Source organism: Anomalospiza imberbis, chromosome 21, assembly GCF_031753505.1.
Source record: "Anomalospiza imberbis isolate Cuckoo-Finch-1a 21T00152 chromosome 21, ASM3175350v1, whole genome shotgun sequence".
NCBI lineage: Eukaryota > Metazoa > Chordata > Aves > Passeriformes > Viduidae > Anomalospiza > Anomalospiza imberbis.
In genome coordinates, this window is record NC_089701.1 from 4,333,519 (window position 1) to 4,346,243 (window position 12,725).

The following is a 12,725-nucleotide window of genomic DNA, read 5'->3' on the forward strand; positions in this document are numbered from 1 at the left end:
AAGTCATTGCCTCCAGAACAGGGTCTGTGATTTTCATCTTGACATAGTTCCTGCACTTGCAGTGTTTGGGGGTTTTGCTGTTGTCTGAATTAATCTGCTGGGTGTCCCCAGCCACAAGGACTAGAACTGCTCCCCGTGTTCAAGCCAGTGCTTGTGTCTCCATCTCCTAACCCATGTGGGAAATATCTAAAAAACGAACCCAAAGTCACAGAGGGAATTGTGTACAAATGGCATCAGCAGGATGAGAAACCTGCAAATAGCACAGAGGCACCATTGTCTGTTCATTCACTCCAGTTCTTTGGGTGCCTCTTTTCCAGCTTACATTTAAAATCTACACCTGATGTATAGGAACTTTAAAGGTATCTGGGTCACATTTCAGCCAGTACCTGAAGGGAAGCAAGCCCAAAAGCACCCTTCAGCTCCATAACAGAGCAGCTGCTGTAGGAAGCTGGAGATCTGGTTCTGCCTGTTCCCAACATTAAATGCCTTTATGGTTTGTGAGTGGTGATCCATCAGGAGGTGCATGACAGCTTCTGGAGAAAGCTTTCTTGGTCTCTGAAGGATTCAGACGTTATTCAGCCATCAAATTCACAGCCTCTGTATCAGCATTTACTGATGTATTTGGCTTAAGTGAAGAAGAGCATATATAGAAGTCTGGCTCTGTTTAAAATAGTAGATAGTCTGGGATCTGTACTGAACTGTTTGAGAAGATGCAGGTTCTACCTTGCATCTAAATGTTTTGTTGTTTTTTTCCCCTTCAGCTTCACTCTGTACTCAGAAGATGACCAGAATTAATCTCTGTGTCTTAAGTATAAAAATTGTTCATGGAACTTTGGAGGCTGGAGTGCTCCAAAGTCTCAGGATAATACTTTCCATTCTCTTTGGGCTTCAAAAAACAGAAAAACTCTTTCCACTATGTGATGGGCATCCTCATGAGAGCACAAGAGAGCATCTTCACCCCAGGAGGTCATGGGAGGTTTGCTTTAGGGACCTGACTGGCAGTTCCTACTTTTCACAAAACATCTGTCCCTCTGGTACCTGAAGTTTTAATTTGCATCCGATGTCTTGAACTCAGCTCTGGAACACCTTGTAGACTGAGCTACATGGGGAAATAGCATTTGTGAGCTGTCCCCTTTGTCCATCAGGAAGTGGCATGTGTCTACACACAAGTTATCTCCTAGCAGCCTGTCTCACCACTTAGAGGGAAATAATTAGACAGCCTGAGAATGAAAACAAGACTGCTTGGCACCTCTCTTGTCCGCTCCTTTTGCATTTGTTGCTGCAGTTCTGAAGCACCACAGCCAAGTCCCTGCGCACAGCTCAGCCCCACACAGGATCAATAGCAGAAAAGATAAATCTGTTGGAATTGACTACAGGCTGTTCTGTCACTAAGTGACGATGAAAAATGATCACTACTTGAATACACTGCATTTTTATCTTTAAATCTTTCAATAGAAGCAGTGTCAATAACAGAGCACTAAATAATCTCCAGATAGAAGGAAAATCTTTCTTTTTTTTCTTCTTTTTTTTTTAATAAGAGGGAAGATGGATGTCACTTATTTTTGGAGGCCTTAAATACTGAAGTATGGAATTAGATCTGCAAATTCCAGGAAGTGATTGTCTGTTTAGACAAACTATGTCTCATTTTAGGAAAGACTGGCTGGATTCTGCTTGAAAACATTGCTCAATTCCATATCATCAATGCACCAGGGTAACTCTAAGTGGAATGTGCAGAAATAAAATAAATAAGGATATTTTTTTTCGTGTTCTTTTGGGGATAATATATCTCTCTGAATTGGATACACCTGCCAGAGATGGCCTTTCTTAGCTTTAAAATATGTCTGACCTTTCCCTGAGCTAACTGGATGCAGTTTACCATATTGGCCCAGGCATAAAGCAAAGTCTTTTTCGCATAATAGCCTTTGGAAACAATCCAATCTGTTGTGTATCCGCTGCCCACGCCACGCATCCCAACCCTGTGGACACTGTCAGCTGGCACAGAGGTGTGGCAGCGGGCAGGCACCGACAGCGCACAGTCCTGTGTGTGGCTTTTGGGTTTGCTGCTCTCAATGGCGCAAGACTCAAAAAGGCTGACCCCGCCTGGGGGTCCTGGAAGCTCTGTGGCCCCACTGTGAGGGCATTTGCCCTGGTTCTGTCCTGACAAAAGGAAGCCAGGTTTTTGTTTGAAGCCAGTTTGGTTCCACATCATCTGGCACCTCCACTATCTCCACGTGTTGATGTCCCTTTCATTATGAGACAGCAAGGAACACTCTGCTGCCTTTGACATCAAATTGGTTAACTTTTATTTTCCCCTCATGTAGGATGTTTTACATAGCAGTGTCTAAAGGATTAGAAGCTTCTGGGTAAATCCAGTCCAGTGGCAATTTGAGCAGTGTCAGTTGGGTTCTGGTAACATGATGAGTGCTGCAGTGACTCGGGGATGCTCTGTGCACTTTTTCGATATGTGTGTTCCACCCAAAAGCCCCTCCAGAGGCAATGCTCTCTTGGTTGTAGACTCTGTGAATGGAGCTCTGTTTAGATGCCCTGCAAATTCCAGAGTAGGGTCTTGAAGCAGGCAGCAGTGCTGTAGAAGGGCTTATTGATTGAAAACTCCCTTTGTATGTACACCAAGTTTAATTCAAGCTGTTTTCCTGAGTAAAGGTCAAGACGAAGTAATGAATTTCTGAAATGCTAAAGTTCTGAATATCCCAGAACATTGCTTTATTCTGCCTGTTTTGTCTGGATATCAGTTAAAAAGTTTGGCTGTCTGTCCTCTTTGATGGGTTGATGAACAGTAGTGCGTGTGGAACAGCTTGAAGTAAATACTGGTCCGTGCAGTTGCTAGAACTGCTTGACTCATCTGGAAAACAGCAGGTTTCCATGTCCTTATTCAGCCTGAAGCATACTTGACAATATTTATTTTTGTTGTTGGCCTCCTCTTTTGACAGATAGAGAAGAAAAAGGGCCTGCAAGAAAAGCAGTAAAGAGTAAAAAACCCAACCTTATTGTTTCAGGATGGTTGGTGCTTTAAGGGGAAATCAGCCAAGTTTCATCTGTTAAAAATCCTGCTGAGATTGATTGGTGTATGGAGAGGTGATTATAAAAGCCAGCAAGTAGCTTAATTAGGATGGAGAGTTATGAGAAGTAGCTTGGCTTTTGTGAGAAGTACTGGAGCAAATGACTCTTGGCAAGTGGCTGGTGGAATGGGGAAAGCTAAGCTCAGGAGTTAGAGGATTGCTGCTTGGCATGCTGCATTTGTATTTAGAAGGAATAAAGCTGAGGACTGCCAAACACATGCTCGAATCTGGTTCGTGTCAGGCCTTATTGTCCTGAGATTGCATTTTGCACAAATAATATTTACTAATCAGGGACTTGAGAACTCTCTGAACTTGTCTCAGGGATTTTTACTGTGTCAGGCTTTTTAACGAGCTGGGGGAAAAGCAGCCTCGGCTATTCCAGGCTGCAGGTGAGAGTTTGCTCCTGGCAAGAAGAAATGCCATATACTGTACCATGAACTTCATCATATTTACTCTCTTAACAGTGGGTACAGTGCTATCTAAAACTTCCCTGTGCCTGTGCAATGAAGAGCAAGAGCTCCTGGATGTCTCAAGCAGGTATTGAAACGACCATCACACTCTGAGCTTCCCCTCGCCTGCTGCAAAATCCCTCCGCAAGAACCTGGTAAGGAGGAGAATGGAGCATTATGTATTCAACAAATTCTGCTGACTGCTGCTAGGCAGTGAGGCTGGAATGATTGTGCCAAATCCTGATCTTTCATGATAATGGAAGTGGAATTTTCCCCTAAGCAAGCCAGTATCAGAAAGAAAACACAGGGGACAAGAGACAGCATTTGAAAATATGGCCTAGACATTAAAAAAACCCCCAAACAAATAGGCTTTAACTAGTTAAATTACAGAATACACAAATATCCCAGAATTATGTAAAAGCCTAATCCTGCAGTCTTTGAGTGGGGAAAACAATGTTTAACTGACTCTAATACTGCAGAATCATCAGTACAGACAAGAAGAAACAACTGGGTCATTCTGTCTCAGCCACTTGCATATTGCAGAACTACTTGTCTGTTCTTGCTATTATTTCATCCCTGCTAATGTCTTATTTAACCTGCTCAGGATAGTTGTGATTTTGCAAATATGCAGAATAGATTAAATTTTAACGACATCATTTAAAAATACATATTTATGCAGATTTTTCAAAATGACTGGGATTTGAATGTGTAGGGCAACAGAACACGACTCAAAGCCCAATTTAAAGAAAGTATGTTTTGAGCAGGCATCAACAGATAGACTGAAAAGCAAGGCAAAAGCATAGGGGGTTTTTTTTAGATGTTGAGTGGACTAAATGCAATGCGAATTTATCTGCAAACCATCTGTGATTTCTGGTATTTTTTGGTGCCTTCACAGCTCTAATTTTAAGCAGTTCTGTAGCCTTTAAATAATGGTACTTTCTTCCCATTTGGTTTTACAGCAGATTCCCCATTTGATCACTGAATGTTTAAAGAAAAGAAGTAACTGAGCTCTCTGCAGATTGCACACATACAGAATAAAACAGCAGCCTTTTTTTTTTTTTTTTTGCAAGTAAAATTTGACATATTTTGGGACAGAATTCCTCATGCATAAAATAACACCATGAGATTTGCTGGGTATGGTTTACTTTTTGTATTTTGCTTTACACTTCTCATGTAAATTGGGTGCTGGGATAAGGTGTTAAGTTGACATCTCCAAGGAACCAAGTTCCAGAAGCAGCACAACACAACAGCAGATCTCTTTCAATTTTCTTAAAACTGATGTCAAGAGTACCAGTTTCATCAGGCAAGAGGGAATCCAAGAGTCATAGTCCAGCCAGCCCTTGGTGGTTCTGCAGACAAATCTGGATTCTCTGTGTGCCATGGGGACACTTATAACCACAGACTGAAAGAAAACACTCTGGATTACTGAATAGCCACCCGAAAATTGTAGTTCCTACAGTTACAGAGACGCCCTAAGGGGACAGAGGCCTCCAGGTCTCTTTTCCACCCCACAAGATGTGGGAGAAGATCCTTTTGAATGTGAGCCTGGTCGCATGAGAGCATGAAACAATAGGAAGCTAACTCTATTCATCCCACAGGAAATCTGATGATAGCTACATCATTGTCAGCTCAGTTCATTATTTCACTGTTTCTTCTGGCAGGAGTGTTCAGATAAGATTTTTGCTCACTATTGTTGGATATAGTGGGGGATTCAGGGAACAATAGGAAATAAATAGCACTGAAAAGCAAGTCTCCTCCACATCTGAAAATGTCTTGCCATTCCAGCCTTCTCTAAAGGGAGGCAGGACTCATTCCCTTCTCTTGGCAGAAGCCTCAAACGTGAGTCGATAACCCCTCAGCTTCTCTTCTGCTTCAATAATGCATCATGTAGTAAACTCTGTGGCTAACTGAAGACTGAAAACCTGAAAGAAATTAATAGGAATGTAAAAATAGCAAGAACATCTTGCCAATTGCATTATTGAGCATCACAATTATTTGAACAACAACAACAACAAAATCAGTTTATTATATTTATCTGAAGTGCTGTCAAGAATGTAGCAATGAAGTATAAAGAAATGAAGAGGTTCTGGTGATGAATATCAGTCCAGCTTGCCATGGAATAAATATCAGCATTTATCTCTGTCAGAGGAAGATAAAGATAATTTCTTACGTTATAAGTTATTTCAAATATTGAGCCCTGTTCGGAGGTTTTGTGAGAGATTATCTGCACTTGCTTTGAAACCCAATAGTGGCCATTAATTGTCTCTCCTGACAACAAAATGAATTTCTTTTAAATGAGAATGCATTTCTAATTGGACACTTTCTTCCCTAACAAATTGTTTACAGTACCTCTGCAAGGATTCTGAAGTCATCCCTTTGCTTTGATGTTGCTGATTAATTACAGCCCACGTGGTTCTTAGAAGCTGCAATTTGAGTAACATACTTTGCTGTGAAATGTTCATCTTAATTACACACTCCCCCAGCCAAGCTTCTTCTTGAGAAGGGAGCTGAACTTCTCTTGTTGCATGTGATGCCAGGCTGGATTGTTACTTTTTACCTCTCCCTTCTCTCCAAGTGAGTTCAGAGCTTATGTATGTTCCGAGACTGACAGCACCCAAAATGAAATTCTCTCTTTAGCCACAGAGAGAATGTGCTCCAGATCCAGACCTGGCAGCTCAGAGCAGCTTTCCCTCTCCCATCTCGTAGTGTCTCTGCTCAGCGTGGAGCAGCACTGATGGGGAGAACTGAGCTGGCTGGAGCATCACTGTGTTAGCACAGGGGTCTGCCACAGCTAATTAGGCAGGCTGAGATAGAGGGTTAATTAGTGTGGGCAGGATGCTGCACTAAGGGAGCACCCTCCACATGACACTGAGTTGTGCCATGTGGATATACCCCCTTTGCTTTAAATGTGATTTTTTTTTTTTCGTGGGAGATCACCAGGTCCTTGAACTTCTGGTGGAGAGAATAAAAGATACCAGTTCTGCTGCTTGCTCAGGTGTGAAAGCCTGCCCATATCGAGCCACCCAGATAATTTTGCAGGAGCCCACTCAACAGCTGTCAGATAATAAGATTTTTGGATGTGCCGAACATCAGCTGGATTCTTGCTTTTATGTTTTATTAATGATTTTAAGGCAAGAAGATTTTTATCGGTACCTTGGAGATATCCTGGTTCCACATATTTTCTCCATAATGCCCCCTTACAATGCACCTATAATGAAGATGAAGTGAACATACTGCCTTGGCTTGGGCAAGCTGCCAGTTAAGGAATTTTGCTTAAAAGAAACGAGCAACATCGGCACAGCAATGCCCTACAAATGAGCACACAAAATGATGCAGCCTTTTCCTTCTTGATGTGGCAAAACAGGAGGAGGAATAACAAGAGGAAGAGGAGCTCCTGCTCTCTTCTTCAGCCATTATCTGTAGGTGTTGGAGCAGTGCCTGCCTTAACTCCCCACGGAGCCAGTGGAGCTCTGAGTGCTCTGAATTGCCTGTTGTCTGTTCAGGAGGACTTGGCTCCTCATTTATGCAAGAAAAAGCAGATCCCTGGAGCAAAAAATTGTGAATGCCCTGCTTTGAGTTTCTAAGGCAAAGCTATGTGGTGCACTTTGTTCTATAGGGGCAAGTTCCAAATGGTTCCTTATATATTTATGGGTTTGTTTTTAGGCCACTGTTTTGTCATTTTAAAAATAGTAAAACAACTGTCAAACCTTTTTTACTGTTCCAGGTAGGATGTGAAATCAGAACGCCTTGCATTTGGGCACCACAATGACAGGGCTCTTGGAGATAATTAAAATAAGTGCAGTATTGACATGTAAGAATATATGTTTTAAAATAGTAACTATTAAATGGAAAAGAATCATCCATTTCCTAGTGATAACACATAAAATAATTTAAAGACATCTGCAATGTACATCAAGAGTCTGAACTTTGTATTGGGAAGAAAAAAAATACTGTCATGAAGGAATGATCTCTCAGCCTGCAAGTATTCCCTTATAACACAATATTTTTTTAAATCAATCTATTTTAGTCCAAAGAAAGGTATTTTATGTTTAAAATAACTAGCATTACAGATCCATAAAGAGTTTACGTTGCTGGTCTGGCTGAGATAGTCCTGTCCTTTCTGCCTCTGGCTGCTTTTCTTTGCTTCAGTATTTTTTAACACAAAGAACTATTCCTACCTTGGACCTGTTTACTTTACTAAGTGTGCTCAGTCCGTTGCTGATTCTTTGGAGCACACTGCTATGTATTTCACTGGCTGTGTAGGCTGGACTCCATTGCTTCAGCCTATATTGCTTCCAGGTTTGTTTTACCCCAGTGCTCAGATAGAACAGCATCCCTAAGCTCAAGAGGAACCGCAGCCCTTTCATTTTCTCATTCTTCATGCTAAGTAATAGGGTTTCACTTTCCAATAGCTCACATGGTGTTCTGAGAACATTTAATTGATTGGATACAATTTTCAGAATCCATCACTTGACAGAAAAGTGTCACTGAGTGGAGGGCGAAGCTTCGCTTCACTTGGCCACTGACACCTCAGCTGTTCCTTGTTGTATTAATTTCCATTTTACATACAGAAAAAGAAAGATCACCCATGGCCAAAGAATCTGTGTGGATTTTGCTTACTGAATTTAATGAATACCTTTATGAAAGGGGTTGTTATTTACTTTAGAAGCTGAGAAAACAAAGGGCCCATCCCTGTGCTGCAGTTTACTCTGTGTGGAGCGACTATTGGCCTGTGCAGTGCTTCATTTACTTTGGCTCTATTTATTTTAGCTGCATTCTGAGGGTGAAAAGAGCTGGCAGTGGCACAGGAAACACAAGCAGCTCCTACAAAATCAAACCAGTACTGTTCAGTGCTGTGAAAGCACTCCTGAACTTTGCAGTGAATTGCAAAGGTTGGGTAATGAGGGCCTTGTTTCAGCAGTAATCACAACTGAAATATAGAAACACAGAATCACAGGCTGGTTTGGGTTAGAAGGGGCCTTAGAGGTCATCTCATTTCAGCCCCTGCCATGGGCAGGGACACCTTCCACTGCACCAGGTGGCTCCAACCCTAAGACAGGGACTATAACATGGGACCTGCACATCTCCAGTCTCCCCAGGAGCATCGGGAGGATGGAAATGCTCTTGCCTGCATCATACTCAGTGCAGTTATTGCAGCAGGTCTGGAGTCAATGCTTCCCATTCCAAATGTTTTATTTCTGGTTCTGTGCCTGGGAAACACCCTACAGACCCACAGAACATCCAAGGGAGGGAATAAACCCTACAATAACCTCATTGAGGTCTGCCGCTCCCACAAGAGGGGAAATGGAGGTGCAGGCACTGATCACTTCTCTTTGGTGATCAGTGGCAGGACCTGAAGGAATGGTATGGAGCTGTGCCAGGGAAGGTTTAGATTGGATTTAGGAAAATGTTCTTCCCCAGAGGGTGCTGGGCACTGCCCAGGCTCCCGAGGGAACGGGCACAGCCCCAGGGAAGGTTTAGATTGGATTTAGGAAAAGGTTCTTCCCCAGAGGGTGCCGGGCACTGCTCAGGCTCCCCAGGGAATGGGCACAGCCCCAGGGAAGGTTTAGAAAGTTTAGATTGGATTTAGGAAAAGGTTCTTCCCCAGAGGGTGCTGGGCACTGCTCAGGCTCCCGAGGGAACGGGCACAGCCCCAGGGCTCCAGGAGCATTTGGAGAACAGGGGACATGGTGGGATTGTTGGAGTGTCCATGCAGGGCCAGGGGCTGGACTGGATAATCCTTGTGTCCCTTCCAGCTGAGGATACTCTGTGATTCTATGATTCTGTAATTTTGTCATTCCAGGCATCTGGATGTGGCACGGGGCGATGTGGTTTAGGGGTTACGCTAGTAGTACTGGGTGGATGGTTAGAATTGATGATTTACAGATTCACATAACATTCCGAGCTGAAAGGGACACACAAGGATCATCAAGTCCAACTCCCAAGTAAATGACCCACACACTAACCCACACTCTTGCTGTTATTAGCGCCATGCTCTATCCAGCTGAGCTAATCCCATGATTTCACAGGTCTCTTCCAACCTTGCCAACTCCGTGACTGTTGACGTAGAGCGGCCCAGGAAAAGAAGACAAAAGTTTCTAAAAAAAACCTCTTCGTGGCGACCAACAGCCAGCCCCCCACACACGCCCGGACTACATTTCCCAGCGTGCACCGCGGCGGCGCCGGCGGCGCCGGCCAAGATGGCGGACGGGGCGCTGAGCCCCGGCGTGAACCTGGAGGCGTTTTCCCAGGCCATCGCCGCCATCCAGGCGCTGCGCTCCAGCGTCACCAGGGTCTTCGACTGCCTCAAGGATGGGATGCGCAACAAGGAGACCCTGGAGGGCCGCGAGAAGGGCTTCGTGGCCGCCTTCCAGGAGAGCCTGCACTCCGTCAGCCGCGACCTGGGGTGAGCAGCGGCCCCGGCGGGGCTACAGGGAGGGGGTCCCGGGGTGTCCTGGCTCCTCTCAGCGCCCGGCGGGGCCGTTTTCACTCCAGGGGAAAGTTTTAGGCAAATAAATGCGAAAATGCTTCGTTTTGTTTCCCCCCCAGCACTGTGCGCGTTAACCCCTTCGTGGTGTTCTGCTCCAGAGTCTCCAGAGGGTTGAATATGCTCATAATATTTGCCTGGTTTTTGTTCTCGTTTTGTTTCCTCGAAGGGCCTGTCGGTGGGATTGCATTGACGAGGTGAAGGTGTTCGGCTGCAGGGGGATTTGTCTCTATCCTTGAAGTTTTTTGTTAAAAATTAAGACACTTTTTAGGTGCAGACTACTCAGTAGCATCTAAGGGGTTCAAGAATGATCGTTTTATTACCAAAACTTGTCAGGCTGGAAAGTTACCCCAGGTAAGTGTAGTTGCTGAGTGCCATCAGGTGTGTTTTGTGTGAGCAGAGACACTCTGCTGAGGCTGAAGACGTGGAGGAAAGTTATGGGCAGAAGAGAGAGGCAGGCACACCGTTTCATTCAGCAATTTTGTGTATTTAAATTGAAAACCCCTACACAGACACAGGAACTGAGTACTCCGTGTACACTTAGGGTCAAGGTTTGGTGGTGGGCTTGGCAATGTGAGGTTTATGGTTGCACTTAACGATCGTGAAGATGTTTTCCAGCCTGACTGGCTCAGTGATTGTCTGTGTTGATCCCACCACTGAGTTGCTGGCTTTGGCTGTATCCTCCTAGCACTGTCCAGAGAGGTGTCCTCAGGTGCTTGACCACCCCTTCCCAGGACATCTTCTGCTTCAGGGTCTTGTGTGTGAGAATTTCTTTCTTGTCGATTTAAAGGCCTTCCTGACTTTTAGCTGTGTTCATGGTAATGTAATTTGTTACCCACTTCTCTTCTGTTGGGAAAGGTGGTGGATAACCCTTCTCAGGAATGATGCTGTACCCAGCTCTGGGCGTAGGTGTTGTGTCCCTTTGCTTTTTAGTTTTCAAGTTGAGGAGGCCTCACAGTTCCATGGAAGCTGAGCTGTTCCTTTGGTTATCCTTGCCTAGCTCTGTGGCCTCCTAGAGTAACCAGGTATAACCCCAAAATCTCATTCCCAGACAATAGATAACAACTCAGGAGCTGGACTTGGATCCTTTGGGTCCCTTCCAACTCAGGGTATTCCATGAACTGGCCTATTCAAGTAGCAAGGGAATACTCCAAGGTGTGCTGAAGTTAAGATTACCGGTGGATTTTTATGTAGTGAAAATATTGACTCGTATCTGTGCTCAGCAACTCCTCAGTCATTATGCCTAGTCACACTTGTTTTATTGTATTCTTCTGTCAAGGAGTATTAAGCAGATTTGCAAGTGTTCACAGCACCAGAGGATTGGAAAGAATGTAGGCCATGAAAACTTCAAGGAATGATGATTAATAAAGGAGAATTTTGTGTTAGTGAAGTCTGGAAGTCTTTTAACTGCCAGTTCCCTGATTGTTGGGAGTTTATTTTTGTAACCTTTCTTAAATGTAAATTGAAATATTTTGGATTTTTCTTTACAGATGTTTTCATAAGCTGCCTTTTGAGTGCTGCATTCAATTTAGTGGAGGTTCTGAAGTTCAGACTTGGGTGTAGCACTGGGCAGTCAGAAGGAAAAGCACTTGATTAGTCATGTCACTTGAAAAACTGCTTTTTATATCTGTGCAAAGTGGCCAGTCTTTCTTCTACAGTTGATTAATGCAAGTTTGAAAAATTGCTTAACTTTTGTTATGATTAAATGTTGTGTTTGACAAATGAGATATGAAGCAATGATAGATCATTTCACAGTGAGGGATTTTTTCATGGGAAAATGGTGCTTATTATGCTTCAGTTGAGTATTTTACTCTACAGATATACAAATTGCTCATGGAAATCAGAAGATCCTTCCTTGCCCTGAGAACTTGGAAGGCAAATACTTGATTAGAGTAATCACAGCCTTTGCAGGATTGTCTCCAGGCTTAGGACTAATGCCAGTTCTTGTGTATATTTATATGAGGACAATGTTAATTTGGAGTTCTCTAATGAAATGATGAGGCATCTGCTTGCTTGGTGGGTCAAAAAATTACTTCTAGTAATGCAGGCAGTGCTGAAGTCAGAATTTTTTGATTTCTGAGGGATTGCTTTGCTCAGGAGGTGCCCTGGGCTGTGAACAGGACCTGCCATAGTCTGATTCTTTCCAGGTTCTTTTCAAAGACTCTTGACTTGTACTTTCTCTCTAAAGAAGAGCTGAGCTTAACAACCAACAGACTGCTTCAAATCGTTTGCGTAATAAGAGGGATTTTGTTTTAAATCAAATTTGGGACATATTTAAAACTCATTTAGCTACTAACATAGAATTGGTGCGTGCTGCTGTCCCTGGAGGATTGCACATCTGCAACTCCCAGCTCTGACTCTAAAAAATGCCCTTCTTCTTTCTCCCAGGGAGCTGGAGCGTCTGAGCAACCTCGTTGGGAAGCCCTCAGAGAACCATCCCCTGCACAACAGTGGGCTCCTGAGCCTGGACCCTGTGCAGGACAAAACCCCCCTCTACAGCCAACTCCTCCAGGCCTACAAATGGTCAAACAAGGTAACAGAGCACATCTGTGTGATTTAGTTGTGTATTCCCATTGCATTAGCCATACAGCAGACTTCTGAGGGTTTGGGGCTGCCAAAAGGGCTGGCTTTTTTGGGAATTGAGGAACATAATACATACCTAAATATATTTTCAAGGATAAAATGGTGTTTTAATTAAGAGGAGACTTTTCT

The 12,725-nt window shown here is 43.7% G+C and overlaps 1 protein-coding gene and 2 long non-coding RNA genes across 6 annotated transcripts in view; 2 read left to right on the forward strand and 1 right to left on the reverse strand.

Moving 5' to 3' along the window:
* The first annotated feature begins 2,352 nt into the window (after positions 1-2,352).
* LOC137486164 (uncharacterized) lies at positions 2,353-3,581 on the forward strand. Its single transcript, XR_011005605.1, has 2 exons — positions 2,353-2,558; positions 3,542-3,581. It is a non-coding gene; the product is annotated as an uncharacterized lncRNA (long non-coding RNA).
* A 1,080-nt stretch (positions 3,582-4,661) lies between these two features.
* Positions 4,662-8,964, reverse strand: LOC137486163 (uncharacterized). The gene is made up of 2 exons (XR_011005604.1): positions 7,720-8,964; positions 4,662-5,448 (listed from the first exon to the last, which is right to left on the reverse strand). It is a non-coding gene; the product is annotated as an uncharacterized lncRNA (long non-coding RNA).
* Positions 8,965-9,687: 723 nt separating this feature from the next.
* MED27 (mediator complex subunit 27) overlaps positions 9,688-12,725 on the forward strand; it is an 83,453-nt gene continuing 80,415 nt past the window's right edge. For 3 of the 4 annotated variants that reach the window (XM_068211195.1, XM_068211196.1, XM_068211197.1), the window contains exons 1-2: positions 9,688-9,932; positions 12,402-12,546. In XM_068211195.1, the coding sequence (XP_068067296.1) occupies positions 9,727-9,932; positions 12,402-12,546 (351 nt within the window). In that variant the 5' untranslated portion in view covers positions 9,688-9,726. The remainder of the gene's footprint in view (positions 9,933-12,401; positions 12,547-12,725) is intronic. The other variant, XM_068211194.1, reaches the window with a different exon arrangement.